We start from the raw sequence: 14,865 nt of genomic DNA, 5'->3' as shown, positions 1-14,865 counted from the left end.
TCATAGGCAATGGCTCGATGTCCACATGGAGACCGGTGACAAGTGGAGTCCCTCAGGGATCCGTACTGGGACTGGTGCTATTTAACATCTTCATCAATGACATAGACAGTGGGATCAAGTGCACCCTCAGCAAGTTTGCAGACGACACCAAGCTGAGTGGTGCGGTTGACACGCCAGGAGGACGAGATGTTATCCAGAGGGACCTGGACAAGCTGGAGAGGTGGGCCTGTGTGAACCTCATGAGGTTCAACAAGGCCAAATGCAAGGTCCTGCACCTGGGACGGGGCAACCCCTGATGTCAGTACAGGTTGGGGGATGAAGAGATTGGGAGCAGCCCTGCAGAGGAGGACTTGGGGGTACTGGTAGATGAAAAGCTGGACATGAGCCGGCAATGTGTGCTTGCAGTCCAGAAAGCCAACCGTATCCTGGGCTGCATCAAAAGAAGCGTGGCCAGCAGGTCGAGGGAGGTGATTCTGCCCCTCTGCTCTGCTCTGGTGAGACCTCATCTGGAGTACTGCGTCCAGTTCTGGGGCCCTCAGCCCAGGAAGGACATGGACCTGTTGGAGTGGGTCCAGAGGAGGGCCACAAAAATGATCCGAGGGCTGGAGCACCTCTCTGAGGAAGTTGGGGTTGTTCAGCCTGGAGAAGAGAAGGCTGCGAGCAGACCTTATTGCGACCTTCCAATACTTAAAGGGGGCCTACAGGAAGGATGGGGAGAATCTTTTTAACAAGGCCTGTTGTGACAGGACAAGGAATAATGAATTTAAACTAAAGAAGAATAGATTTAGACTAGACATTAGAAAGAAATTTTTTACAATGAGGGTGGTCAAGCACTGGAACAGGTTGCCCAGAGAGGTGGTAGAGGCCCCATCCCTGGCAACATTCAAGGTCAGGCTGGATGGGGCTCTGAGCAACCTGATCTGGTTAAAGCTGTCCCTGCTTACTGCAGGGGGGTTGGTCTAGATGACCTCTAAAGGTCCCTTCCAACCCAAAGCATTCTATGATTCTATGATTTAAATTAAAAGTAAATCTTGAGAACAGAATGCATGAACTCACATACTGGATTGACTGAGTGTCCTTGGCTGGCTGACTTCATGTATAGCATATGTGCAGGTATGTGGCAGGAGTTGGTATATCAAACATTGCTTTTAAGTCTTGTGTAGTTTATGAAATCTATTAACAGAAGAAGAAACAGCTTACCATATAGTCATGTCCCAACTTTCTGGTATATCGTATTTGCCAAGTGGACCACTACACCTTGCACTATATAGAGCGGATCTTTCTCTGCTGTCTTTCATGTAGTTAAATCTCAGCGTGACTAGGGCAGCAACGTCTTTGAACAGTGTGAAGCCCAAACTCCTGCTCTGTTTTGGACAGGAGACAAAGTGAGGAGAGACAGTAACTTGCTCCACTTAAGGGCATGGCCACAGAACCCAGGGATTTTACATGTGTCTCTGCTGAGCACTTAGAGCCACAAGATTGGTTTTAGCTCTTTATTGAACTTCCATGTTAGTCCTTCAACAAACACAGACTGTAGTTTGAATGATCAAAATGGTACTTCAGATTAAATATGGTGAATGACATGCAGGCACAGGCATAAAACACAAGGACTTCATGTCATCCCTTGAAGCCTAAATAGCCCTAGTAAATTCAGTACACTGCAGAGTTTGTTTTACTGCTTTGTCAGTTGTGTGATTTGCAGGCATGGCAATAAAAATAATTTATTCTATTTGTTACCGTCTTCATGGAACCTCTTTGCTAATCAGAAAAATACATGTTAAGATTAAAACCGTCATTGTGTTTACACTTATATTGTAGACAGCTAAGGGTTCACTAGCATCCAAGAAGTACATGAGTGGAACTGTACTGGATCTCAGAACTGTAAATTACAATAGAGCTAAGGCAGTCATTAAGGTTTACAAGTGTATGTATGTAGGCACCAAACACTATCGACCACTTTGACATGTACAGCTTCCAAAAATCCTAGACTAAACTGGAGAGTTTATTTAATCCTCATCAGACTATACAGGGCCTGGGGATTTTTTCCTAATTAAACTGCCAGATTTTTTCCTTTGGTCTCTCGTTCATTTACTCTATTTGACAGTACTGGGTTATTTATGTATATCCCTTATAAACACAGTAAGAGTGGGCAAATGGTGGCCTTTAACTTAGCCAGCTAGCAGATCTTCACTAATCTGAGAATACAGTGAGGTTCACAAATCTTCCATGATTCCAGGTGGGGGAGAAGCTTTAGAGCTGTTAGATCATTTACTAAAGAACATGGATCAGTCCCTGTGTAGGATTTCAAGCCTTCAGTTCTCATGACTGTTATTGATATGAAACTATGGCACTTTTAGTCTTTAGGCTAAAGTAAAGGAAAAACAAATGCAATAAAAACTGAGAATGTAGTAATACTACAGCACACTACAAACTTCAAAATGCTGTTATGGCAGGTATTTAAACAATGGAAGGCCAGAGGGTGGACCTAACTATGCCAGTTTGATTTCTGCTTAGCTCCCCTTCCAAAGCCAGCTCCCCATCCGTATTCCCATGTCAACCTTAATGGTCCCCTTCTGTAATCACCATTTACAATAGTCAGAGGAAAAGGCTGTTCATTTGTCATCACCTGTACACACTCTGATAATTTCTGTCATATGTCTTCATAATTCTGCCACTTGCGCTTCCTGTAGGATTGTCAGCTACAACCATGGAGGCATGTGGACAGGTATTAGTTTTAATGTAAGGTATTAGGTTTATTTTCCTTGTGTAATGAACCGAATATGAAAAGTCACAAAATAAGCCTGAAGTAGAAAACAGACATCCTCGTGGATTTTACTGAGTTATGTATAAATCCTGTAACGAGTGGTTCCTTGGTGGAAGCTGTGAAGACATTTTTATAGTCTTATTCTTAGTTTGCTATTCCCTGATCTGGTTAATATCACAAAAATGTAACACTCTTCCCTCTGTCTCCTCTCCTTCTCACAGGTGCTGTTCAGGCAAACGGACAGATTCCCCAGATTGTTCGTCGTTCCAGTGTGGAATTTCCAGAGACTCAGAAGAAAGCAGATACATCAGAAGTACAGGTCAGCAGTTACTAGCAATGCACTAGCTAAATGTTACCTGTCAACCAGTTCTCCAAGTTTGGTTTTCTTCACCCACTGTCTTCCCCCCCTCAAAGTGCCAGTGTAGTGCTGTGACAAGGATTTGGCTCCTGGTCAAAGTGGCTGGTTCCTTGCTGCCCCTCCTCATGCTTTACACAAACAGTGTGCCCATTGCACAGAAGCAAGGACCCACCGATGGGAGGTGAAGGCACAGCCATCTGCCAGTTTTGTTCTTCAGAACAAATAGGTGTGAGTTCAAGTAGCAGAAATACGAATGTGCCTATTGGGACAGTCTCAAAGAGTCTGTGCTGCTAGAACCTCGGTGCTGTCTTCTGTCTGTGCCAGAAAACAGGTCTTGCTCTAGTAACACAAAGGATATGGTAGTGTTTTCGGCAGGGAACACTGTGCGCAGCTGAAGATGAGTGTGTAAGAAAGTAGAGGGTGTGAAGAAGTAAGGGAAAACATTACATGTTTTCATTAGGCTCTAAGTGCGTTCCTTGGTTAAGCTCCAATCTCTGGCTGTAAAAATATCAGCAGGGTACAGTATGAGGACTTCAAAAACGTCCTACAGAAGAAAAACCCTGTATTTGTTTTCAGTTCATTATTCAATCCCTCCCTTGTGCATAAAGCGCACAGGACAAGTGAAATTCAGTTCCTAGGAATTTTCTGTCACCTGCATTACCTGTCCTATTCTTCTTGTTTCTGTCTTTGAGTTCCTCCTTTAAAAAGATCTGTTTCTCTGTTCTGAATCTCACTTCCTCCAGAATAGATCATGTTCTCAGAACTCAGCCAGTGGTTCCCTCCTCCTGTGTCTCCTTTACTTCCGTCTTTGTAGGCAAGGAGAGTGAGGAGGAAGAGAAGGCAAGCATGTTATACTTAGCTAATGCCAGAATTAGTACTGCTGACTGCAGGGTTGCAGAGAATTTTTCTCTAGCAGAAGCAAACATGTTGCCTTCTTCATCTCACAGCTTCTACAAGCCTGGGACCAAAGGGTCAAGCTGGAGTCTTTCAGGGTCCTCTGTGCTACAGTTAGAGCACTAAGCTAGCTGGATCTAAACTGATAAATTAGCATAACCAGAAATGAATGTGTTAACAAAGTGTTTTCAGGATAGCAGGCTTCTCCACAGGTTTATAAGAATAGATAGCACATTTGTGTAGTAATTGTCAACAGCTACCAGCTGCTACCTGAAAAAAAAAAGAAGAAATTATATTCAGATATGACCAAATGGGCTTTATTTATCTTCAGAGTGTCAACTAGCAAACACAATTTAAAAGAAAAGCCACCTAAAATATTGTCAAAATGAACATCTCCATAATGAACTGCTATCCTACATTTTATTTTTCTTAACTTGGATGATGGATGCTTTGATTCATTTTTCCTTCAAAAAAGTTGTCAGGGGGTTTAAACGTCTCGTGACCTTGCAAACATGGCTAGGACTTGGTGGCTTCAAGGACCTGCTTGTTGCACTATTAATTCAAAAGCAGAGGAGGCGTGTGCATGTGCCTTGCCCAGCAGGCAGAAGACACCCTTCCCCAGGCTTATCAGTGTCCCTCGCCAGGTCACCGGTGGAGTATCGAAAGATCTGCACCACACAGAATTGTGACAGATGGCTTTCCCAAGTGCCTGCCTCCCCAGCACTTTGCAGTGCTCTCCCTCCCGCGCAGAGGGGTCCCAGTGCGCTACCTTGCAGGTGAATGCATGCCACACCATGCTGCAGAGTGCTGGGGACAGTGAATCCAGGCGCGTAAACTTTAAATTCCCACATCTCTCCACCTTCTTCCTGGTTCGCTGCTGTTGTGTCTAATGAGTTTGGCAGAGATAGGTGACTTCATTATTTTAGCTTTATCCAGAGATCCAGCAGTCACAGCTAGAATGGGAAATAGAGATATAGTGGGGACTAGAGCCAAAACTACATCTGCTTTTTATGTTCTCAAATCTTGCTTGGTATTTTTGGATGTAAAAACACAGCACAGATTTTTTTTTTTTTTTTTTTTTTAAAGTCTTCATGTTCTCAGAGAATGAATGGCAGGGAGGAACATCAAGAAAGTATCTTTATATGTCTTACTAACTGCAATTCTTAGAAATTTTAAAAGCACTCGTTTTCTGAGGACAGCACTCAAAGAAGTACTATGAATACTGTCAACAGGGAGATTTCCACTGTCAAACCTCTGTGGGCACCTCCAGAAAGAAAACAAAATACTATTTGCACTCTTCAGGCAAAATGTACTCTGCTTCATTTCACTGTCTGTCTACTGTCTTCTCATATATTTTCACATCTTTTCACTGTTCTTCAGCAGTGGCATTAGTTTACACATGCACTGACTGTGTCTTGCCCTTTTATTCCTTTTGCTTATTAAAGGCTAAGTCAAATAACATCAGTGTGCCTGGCCTGGCACAGCCAGTGGTGAGGCCACAGAAATACCAGAATAGAAGGAACTCACTGCAGCCTCCTCCTCCACCTGAAAGGCGGTCATCTGCTATTTCTGTTTCACCAATTCTACCCTCCAAAGTTAAACGAGACAGCGGCGCTTTCCTAACAGATCCAGACAGCTTTCCAGCACCACCACCTACAGTGAAGATTGATTTTCCACCACCACCGTCTGATTTCTATGAACCTCCTCCTGATTTTGTGCCTCCACCACCACCAGTCTCCAGCAGCGGTAATGGAGACCTGCCATTACCCCCTCCACCCCCACCTGTCTCCGGTAAGCCACCACCTCCAGCAAAGAAACCTGTGCCACTTCCTTCAAAAAGGCTAGAAAACACAGGACAAGCTGGAGAGCCACAGTCAGCTGGGCCACCTCCGATTGGGGGTGGAGGCAGGCAAGTGGATTTCATGTCTGACCTAATGAAAGCTCTTGAGAAGAAGAGGGGCAGCAGCTCCTGAACTCTGGGAGCAGGTGGACTTCAAGCCATAGCTGTTTTTTATGACGCATCATGGAAGGTTGTGCTGGATTCTCCTTCAGAGTTCCTCCTGGGGGTTCCAAGAAGTAAGGTGGGGTGCTCTCTGTCCCCTACATTGTCTCTACAACCTGCTCCTTCCTCCCCCCACCCCCCACCGACTACCATTCCAGCACCAGGCCAAGGTAAGAAATTGGCTGTAGAGTCTTGCTTCACTCCATCAGGACAGCCAGGGATGGTGGAGCAGCACTCGCAGAGCCAGCCAGTGAGTGAAATGCATCTTCTGTGGCTGTCTCTAGTAGAATTGGAGCTGAAGGAAAAAATAAAACAATGTTCTCGTGTGAATTTTGAGAAGTAGGAAGATCCCTTTTCACAGAATTCCCCTTCAAGGCTCTTTATCAGAAAACCACAAATTGTGGTTGGTTTTTTTTCAATATAAGGACCCCCTTTTCCCCTCTCTCAAAAAGTAGCCTGTCTTAAAAAGTAAAACCTCAGCTAGATTATTCTGAGATGCAAGGCGGGATCAGGGCCATTTCCAGACTGTCTCACCCCAAATATTATACACTCTTGTTTCCATATGCAACTCCAGTCATACCTGTCACCACTCACAGTTGCTGCCTTTAAATCTCATTTATTTGGTTAAGTTTTGAAATAAAAATTTTTTCTTGTCTAAATGTTGCATGCTTCCCTTGTTAAGTGTGACTTTTTTCTGTTGGTTAACATTTGTCTTCAAACTGTACCTAGAAATACTCTGTCTCCTGAAAGACTTCGTAATTATCCTGTACCTGATATAGAATCATAGAATCGTTTAGGTCGGAAAAGACCTTTAAGATCTTCAAGTCCAACCATTAGCCTAACACTACCAAGTCCAACACTAAACCAATTAAGGGTAGAGTAATAATTAATTTCATGTTTCCTGGCTTGGTGGCTGGATTATTTTTTCATGAAAGTAAAACTAGGAATCATTAAGGTTGGAAAGGACCTCTACGATCATCAGTCCAACCATCAACCCAACACCACCATGTCCACTAAACCATGTCCCAAAGTGCCACGTCTACCCGTTTTTTGAACACTTCCAGGGATGGGGACTCCACCACTTCTCTGGGCAGCCTGTTCCAATGCTTGACCACTCTTTCCGTGAAGAAATTTCTCCTAATATCCAACCTAAACCTCCCCTGGTGCAACTTGAGGCCATTTCCTCTCGTCCTATCGCTAGTTACTTGGGAGAAGAGACCAACACCCACCTCACTACAACCTCCTTTCAGGTAGTTGTAGAGAGCAATAAGGTCTCCCCTCAGCCTTCTGCTTTTCTCCAGGCTAAACAACCCCAGTTCCCTCAGCCGCTCCTCATAAGACTTGCTCTCCAGACCCTTCACCAGCTTCGTTGCCCTTCTTTGGACAAACTCCAGCACCTCAATGTCCTTCTTGTACTGAGGGGCCCAAAACTGGACACAGTATTCCAGGTGCAGCCTCACCAGCACCGAGTACAGGGGGATGGTCACCTCCCTGCTCCTGCTGGCCACACCATTCCTGATACAAGCCAGGATGCTGTTGGCCTTGTTGGCCACCTGGGCATATTGCTGGCTCATGTTCAGCCGGCTGTCGACCAACACCCCCAGGCCCTTTTCCGCCAGGCAGCTTTCCAGCCACTCTTCCCCAAGCCTGTAGCGTTGCATGGGGTTGTTGTGTCCGAAGTGCAGGACTGGACACTTAACCTTGTTAAACCTCATCCAGTTGGCCTCGGCCCATCGGTCCAGCCTGTCCTGGTCCCTCTGCAGGGCCATCCTACCCTCCAGCAGATCAACACTCCCACCCAACTTGGTGTCATCTGCAAACTTACTGAGGATGCACTCAATCCCCTCATCCAGATTGTTGATAAAGATATTAAACGGAACTGGCCCCAATACTGAGCCCTGGGGAACACCGCTCGTGACCGGCTACCAACTGGATTTAACTCCATTCATCACAACTCTCTGGGCTTGGCCACCCAGCCAGTTTTTTACCCTACAAAGAGTACACCTGCCTAGGCCATGAGCCGCCAGCTCCTCTAGGAGAATGCTGTGGGAGATGATGTCAAAGGCTTTACTAAAGTCCAGGTAGATGACATCCACAGCCTTTCCCTCATCCACCCGGTGGGTCCCCAGGTCACAGAAGGAGATCAGGTTGGTCAAGCAGGACCTGCCTTCCATAAACCCATGCTGGCTGGGCCTGATTCCCTGGTTGACCTGCACTTGCCTGTTGAGCTCACTCAATATGAACCACTCCATAATCTTTCCTGGCACCGAGGACAGGCTGACAGGCCTGTAGTTCCCCGGATCCTCTTTCCGGCCCTTCTTGTAGCTGGGCATCACATTGGCAAGCCTCCAGTCCTCCTCTAGGACCGCTCCTGTTAACCAGCACTGCTAATAGATGATGGAGAATGGCTTGGCGAGCTCCTCTGCCAGCTCTCTCAGTACTCTCGGGTGATCCCATCTGGCCCCATAGACTTGTGAGCGTCCAGGTGGCATAGCAGGTCATTAACTGCTTCCTTCTGGATTATGGGGGCCTCATTCTGCTCCCTGTCCCTGTCTTCCAGCTTAGAGGGCTGAATACCCTGGGGATGACTGGTCTGGCTATTGAAGACTGAGGCAAAGAAGGCATTAAGTACCTCAGCCTTTTCCTCATCCTTGGTGACAGTGTTTCCCCCGCATCCAATAAAGGATGGAGCTTCTCCTTGGCTCTCTTTGTTGTTAATGTATTTGTAGGAACATTTTTTAATTATCTCCTACAACAGTGGCCAGATTGAGTTCTAGCTGGGTTTTTGCCTTTGTAATTCTCTCCCTGCATGACCTAATGAGGTCCCTGTACTCTTCTTGAGTTGCCTCCCCCTTCTTCCAAAGGTGGTAAACTCTCCTTTTTTTCCCTGAGTCCCAGCAAAAGGTCTCTGTTCAGCCAGGCCGGTCGTCTTCCCCACCGGTTTGTCTTATGGCACATGGGGACAGCCCGCTCCTGCACCTTTAAAACTTCCTTCTTGAAGAATGCCCAGCCTTCCTGGACCCCTTTGCCCTTCAGGCCTGTCTCCCAAGGGACTTTCCTAACCAGGGTCCTGAACAGGCCAAAGTCTGCCCTCTGGAAGTCCACGGTAGCAGTTTTGCTGCCCCTCCTCCTTATGTCGCCAAGAACTGAAAACTCTATCGTGTCATGGTCACTAAGCCCAAGACGGCCTCCGACCATGATATCTCCCACAAGTCCTTCTCTGTTTGTAAACAGGAGGTCAAGTGAGGCACCTCCCCTGGTAGGCTCACTTACCAGCTGCGTCAGGAAGTTATCTTCTACATACTCCAGGGACCTCCTCGACTGTTTCCTCTCTGCTGTGTTGTATTTCCAGCAGATGTCCGGCAAGTTGAAGTCCCTCACGAGAACAAGGGCTAGCGATTGTGAGACTTCTGCCAGCCGCTTACAGAATGCTTCATCTGTCTCTATATCCTGGTTGGGTGGTCTATAACAGATTCACAGCGGGATGTCTGCCTTGTTGGCCTTCCCCCTCATCCTTACCCATAAGTGCTCAACCTTATCATCACCATTGTTGAGCTCTGTACAGCCAAAACTCTCCCTAACATACAGAGCCACCCCACCACCTCTCCTTCCATGCCTAGCCCTTCTGAAGAGCTTATATCCAGCCAGTGCAGCACTCCAGTTCTGGGAGTCATCCCACCATGTTTCTGTGATGGCGACTATGTCATAGCTATCCTGCTGCACAAGGGCTTCCAGCTCCTCCTGTTTGTTGCCCATGCTGCGTGCATTGGCATAGATGCACTTGAGCTGGGCTATTGATTTTGCCCCCAACGTTGCCATGCCGCCCCTGGGCTCCTCTCTAGCGAGCCTGGTTATATCCCCTTCCCCCCTTCGAACCTAGTTTAAAGCCTTCTCGATGAGCCCCACCAATTCACGAGCAAGAATCCTTTTCCCCCTTGGAAACAGCTGAGCTCCAACTGCCGCCAGCAGGCCCAGTGCTGTGTAAACCTCCCCGTGATCGAAAAAAACCAAAATTCCACCGATGGCACCAACCTCTGAGCCACATGTTAACCAGCTGAGCTTTTCTGTTCCTTTCAGCATTCTTCCCTGCCACTGAGAGGATTGAGGAAAACACTACCTGTGCTCCTGATCCTGCAACCAATCGTCCCAGTGAAGGGACTGAAATCCCTTTTGATTGCTTTAGGATTTCTCTCTGCAACCTCATCACTGCCAACCTGCATAACCAACAGCGGGTAATAATCAGAGGGCTGTACCAGATCAGGGAGTTTCTTAGTAATGTCTCTAACCCAGGCCCCAGGGAGGCAGCAGACTTCCCTGTGGGATGGGTCTGGATGGCATATTGGGCCCTCTGTTCCCCACAGGAGGGAATCGACTATGACAATTAGCCTCCTTTTTTTTCTTAACAGGGGCAGTCTGAATGCGTGGGGCTGACTGACTCGCCCTTCGGCAACCCCCTGGATGAACCTTCACCTATGAATGTCTCCTCCTACATTTTTTTCATCTGTTCTCCCATTTTAATACTCCATTGTTCATTTGGGCAGCATTCATTTTTTGTTCTGAAATAAAAATAGTTTCTATTTTGTTTCTGCACAAAGTGTCACAGTTAATGAACAGGCATTTTACTGGCAATTGGTACCACTTCAAATATTTTAAACAGTTTTTGCCTCTACCTTCTAAATTCTTCATTTTTATTGCTTCCAGTCTTTGTCTCTTCTCAGGCACACGATGTTCTAAGATTCCATAAATAATATATTGTTGTATTTTATCCGAGTACAGACAGCAGTGCTGGCTGGCCCCTCTCATTTGTTCAGATGATTCCTACTGTATTTGCACATTTTGGTGGCTGCATGAGCACATTCCTCCACAAGACAGCAAAGACCAGAACTTTGCTATGATAAAGCACAGGCTGCAAGCACTCGGTATCAGGGGGCCATACCCCTGACAGGTTGGAGTAATGCAAGGCAAAACATGCCTGTGTTAGCACTAGGAGGAGTGGGCAGTACCTGGTCAAAGCAGTGGGAGTGAAAGGACAGGCTCCCGGAAGGAGCCGGTGCAGAGCATGGTGACGGGCACAAGAGGAACTTGGGGATGCACAAAAGGTGTTTCAGAAGAGGGATGCTTCAGGCAGGGGAGCCCCAGACGAGTCACTATAAAAAGTTCATGTGACGTTCCGCAACTTAATCTGTTCTCAGTTGAGGCAAGCTGAAGCTGAGGGATGTTCTTCCTGCGGTAATCATGCCCATCCCCAGAGTTGCGGAGGTATAGCCATGGCACAGCCACTCCCCATTTCCTCCTTCCTTTCACTGGTTTGTCAGCAGTGTAAGCATTGGAAGAGTAAGTAAAGCTCACGTGGGGAGATGGGGGGATGTCTTATGCTGTAAACCATCTCTTTGCTCTGCAGCCTACTGTTGAAGAGCTAGCGTTGATAGCAAGATGCTAGAGCTTGTACACCTGTGTCTCTACTGTTAAATAAAAGAGGACGAGGATGCAAGCTTGAGCGCTGGCCTAGTGCTCACCTGTACTGCCGAACTGGGCCTAAGCACAGTCCCAGGCGCAATTCAAGGAACTGCCCAAGCCAGGCACCATTCCCAGAAGACAACATGGATGGGTTTAAGAGCAGGTTTCACTGCCTGTACAGAGAACCCATGTGGTGTAGCTGTGGCCAGTTAGGGTACCAGTTTGTGGGCCAAGGGACTAGTTCCTGGCCCTCTTACTTGCCGATATAGACAGAGACCATGCAATTCTTAGTGGTCTTCTAGCTCCCTTGCTTTCACTGAACTGAGCAAAAAGCTCTCACCAAGAAGAGAACTATGTTCACCAGTAACACACATTACCTGGAACTTTTGAATTGACATGCTAGAACATTCAAAAGGTACCTCAGCATCTCCACACAGCCAAACTGAGAAATGCTCTCGAGACCAGTGCAAGGCTCATAAGCTTAGTACAAGCTTTAGTTCCAACTGCAGGAGGAAGAATACTAACTAGCTAAAACTAAGGGTTAAAAAAAAAGATTCATGTTTCCCAATTGCTTTCTATATGTAACTGATGTCTAAGTATTATGCAGAATCATTGAATGCTAAAAAGCTGGGTGTCATTTTCTGACAAGGTATTAGGAGTGCACATCTTTGACACACTTAGCTGACAACAGCTGTCTGCTATCCAACTATTCTTAAATCAAATGAATTTGCTTTTATGAAATATACACCCAGCATCAAAATAAAGCAGAACATGTCCTCATAAAAACATTGCACAATAAGCTAGTTTCTCTGAATTCACAGAGCACTAAGACTTCTACACGGCTTTCCCAGCATTCACTCTTCTCACCAGAATGCTCAGCCTCCTGCCCTATTTCCTCCCTTCTCTTTTGTTACAGCACAATAAACTCAATTTTATACATTTTACATCTGCAGTCAATCATAACTCATGCACTTAATCTTACACAAAAGAAAAAAGTTAAGCTTTCTTTGAAACAAAAAGAATCAAAGCCTACAGAAAACTCCAGAAATCAGTTAAAATGCTGTGATGATTAGACCTCTATCAACTATTCTGTGTATGTACATGGCTGCATTGAATTCCTGAAATGTAAGTATTCAAACTCTCTATTCAAAGAGCAGAGTTACCGTCTTAATGATACACAATTATCTGGCTTTATTTGGTACAAAAAAGATGCTGCAAAATACAAAAAGCTCTTCCTTTCCAAGACTGTAAATCAAAGCATTTGTAAAATCCAGAAATTAATCCTTCCACCTCTGTCTAACCTATTGCCATACGAAATTGTCTTATTCCTGTAGATCGCGGTAGTACATACATTACTAGAGATTACAGTATTTTAGTCTGAAAAGATCTGAAAATGCAGCATGTTACTTTTAACCTTTCTCCATGCCTCAAATGGAAGCAGTCTCAGCAGCTGCCGTTGTCTTTGGGCTCTTATGTCACTGATAGAGAAGAAGGACCTACTTCAAGCAACCAGTTTTCTATCGGTCCTTAGGATTAGAAAGGGAGAGTCATGTGGAAAAGTCCACGGGTGGGGATCACCACCACAGACCCTCATAACTGTCCTCGACTACAGAGAGAGGACAACAGTACAAACACACACCTGTTTGATTACCAGCCACGGTATTTTTATTCCCCATCTGCTCTTGCATCACTGCTGTGTTTATGTAACGTGAAGGAAAAGTCAGCTCCAGAATTGCAGGTGGAAGCCAAGGATTTTAGGAAATTTGCCGTGAAACACAGCATTAATGCCTATGTTGTCATAATAAACAATAATGATTAAAATCTAGAAGTGAAAAGGGAGGTGGTACAAAATGCTGAGCACAATGTGGGCTCATTTCTCTACTTTTACAAAAATGCAGTTCAAATGTAGTGTTGAGGTAACTGTATTCTTCATATTTTTTTCACGTGCTCTTTGTCAGGCACCTTGAGAGTGGAAAAGTAGAAACTTAAATGGATCATGTGGCAAAACTATAGGACAGAACTATTTTTTATGGGTTATCATTGACAGTCTCACAATACATATTCTGTTTGAAGGAGAAACACAGAACAGAAGAGATTCAGTATCGTTAGGACTTACGAATTCTTATGGTCTTGCGGAGTATTCTATAGCAGTTTGATCACCATTAACAGTCAGTATTGACTATTGTGAAATCAGAAGAGTTACTAAAAACACATGGTGTAAACTGCATGGTAGAACTAGGGAAAAAAAAAATTATTTGCTGTCACATAGATCAAGGAAAGAGGACACGACTGAGACCAGCTGACCTACGCTCTGCATCCAGAGGAATATGTGAAACCAATTTGCAGTGCTTGCTTCATTCTTTCAGATGTTTTTCAAGAACCTGAGAAAAGCCTCACAATGAGCACAGCAGGCAGTACATATCACTGCTTGTAAAATAGCTCCCATCTGGGATGTTCTGTTTTTATATCGTGATTCTGGAGGCTTTCTTTACCTGTAACTATGGGTGAAGCAAAGGTCTGCTCCTTACTGTTACTAATAGGATTTAACATTTATAAAACACTTTGAAGAAAAAAGCGGTACAAAAATGCTTTGTATTTATGCAATTATTCCATGAGGTGAAGATGTGCAGGCAGCTGTGTTTGGCCCACACACAAAATAAACTTAACGGATGCTTGGTTCAACATAAATGAGAGCTCTTTCCTTTCACCTAATTGGAAACCAGGGCCCAAGTTGCAGTGCTTCTGTATTTACCCTGTGGGCACAAATACGTTCATCTTCAAATCATCGCTTATTTGCAGTGTACCTCATTCCACTGCAGTTGTAATGTTGATGTCCACACATTCCACCACAACATGTTATTTTGCTTGTAATTATCCGAGAAGAGACATCCACACCAATGTTTCAATCGGTTGGGAATGTAGCCCACTGCTGAAGGGCTTTTACAGACACCCCCCAGCAGCTCTCTCCTCTTACCTGGAGGTGTTGCCAGCTCAAACACTAATGGTTGCGTAAGAGCGCTTTCTACCTGCGCAAGCAATGTTAACCCAGGCTGAACTTCTGTGAGCTGCTTGAACTTCAGACTGGACTTTCAGAAAACTGTATTTAAATAACTATATTGTTTCTCACATTATGATACTGATATGTACATTTAAACGACTATATTTCTATTTGAACAGCTGTATAGCTGAGGGGAAACCATCCTGAATGATTGTGTTGATTAAGAAGTAAAGGCATTCAAATATCTTTTAGTCACTGAAAGATTTCTAATAATATATTTTTTTTTCCACACTAATTATAGTTCTAGAAATAGATTGGTGAAATGCTAATTATACCACTTAATAGCCTCTATTTCAGAATCAAGTGGCACTCAAGAAATTTGGAGATTCTAA

General features: G+C 45.0%; 1 protein-coding gene across 2 annotated transcripts in view; it reads left to right on the top strand.

Annotated features, from left to right (window-relative positions):
• Positions 1-6,452, top strand: part of APBB1IP (amyloid beta precursor protein binding family B member 1 interacting protein) — a 73,591-nt gene extending 67,139 nt beyond the window's left edge. For both annotated transcript variants that reach the window (XM_075705563.1, XM_075705562.1), the window contains exons 13-14: positions 2,986-3,083; positions 5,462-6,452. In XM_075705563.1, the coding sequence (XP_075561678.1) occupies positions 2,986-3,083; positions 5,462-5,989 (626 nt within the window). In that variant the 3' untranslated portion in view covers positions 5,990-6,452. The remainder of the gene's footprint in view (positions 1-2,985; positions 3,084-5,461) is intronic.
• The last annotated feature ends 8,413 nt before the right edge of the window (positions 6,453-14,865 follow it).

This window comes from Pelecanus crispus, chromosome 2, assembly GCF_030463565.1.
Source record: "Pelecanus crispus isolate bPelCri1 chromosome 2, bPelCri1.pri, whole genome shotgun sequence".
Classification (NCBI taxonomy): domain Eukaryota; kingdom Metazoa; phylum Chordata; class Aves; order Pelecaniformes; family Pelecanidae; genus Pelecanus; species Pelecanus crispus.
This window is presented reverse-complemented; position numbering and strand designations above follow the sequence as displayed.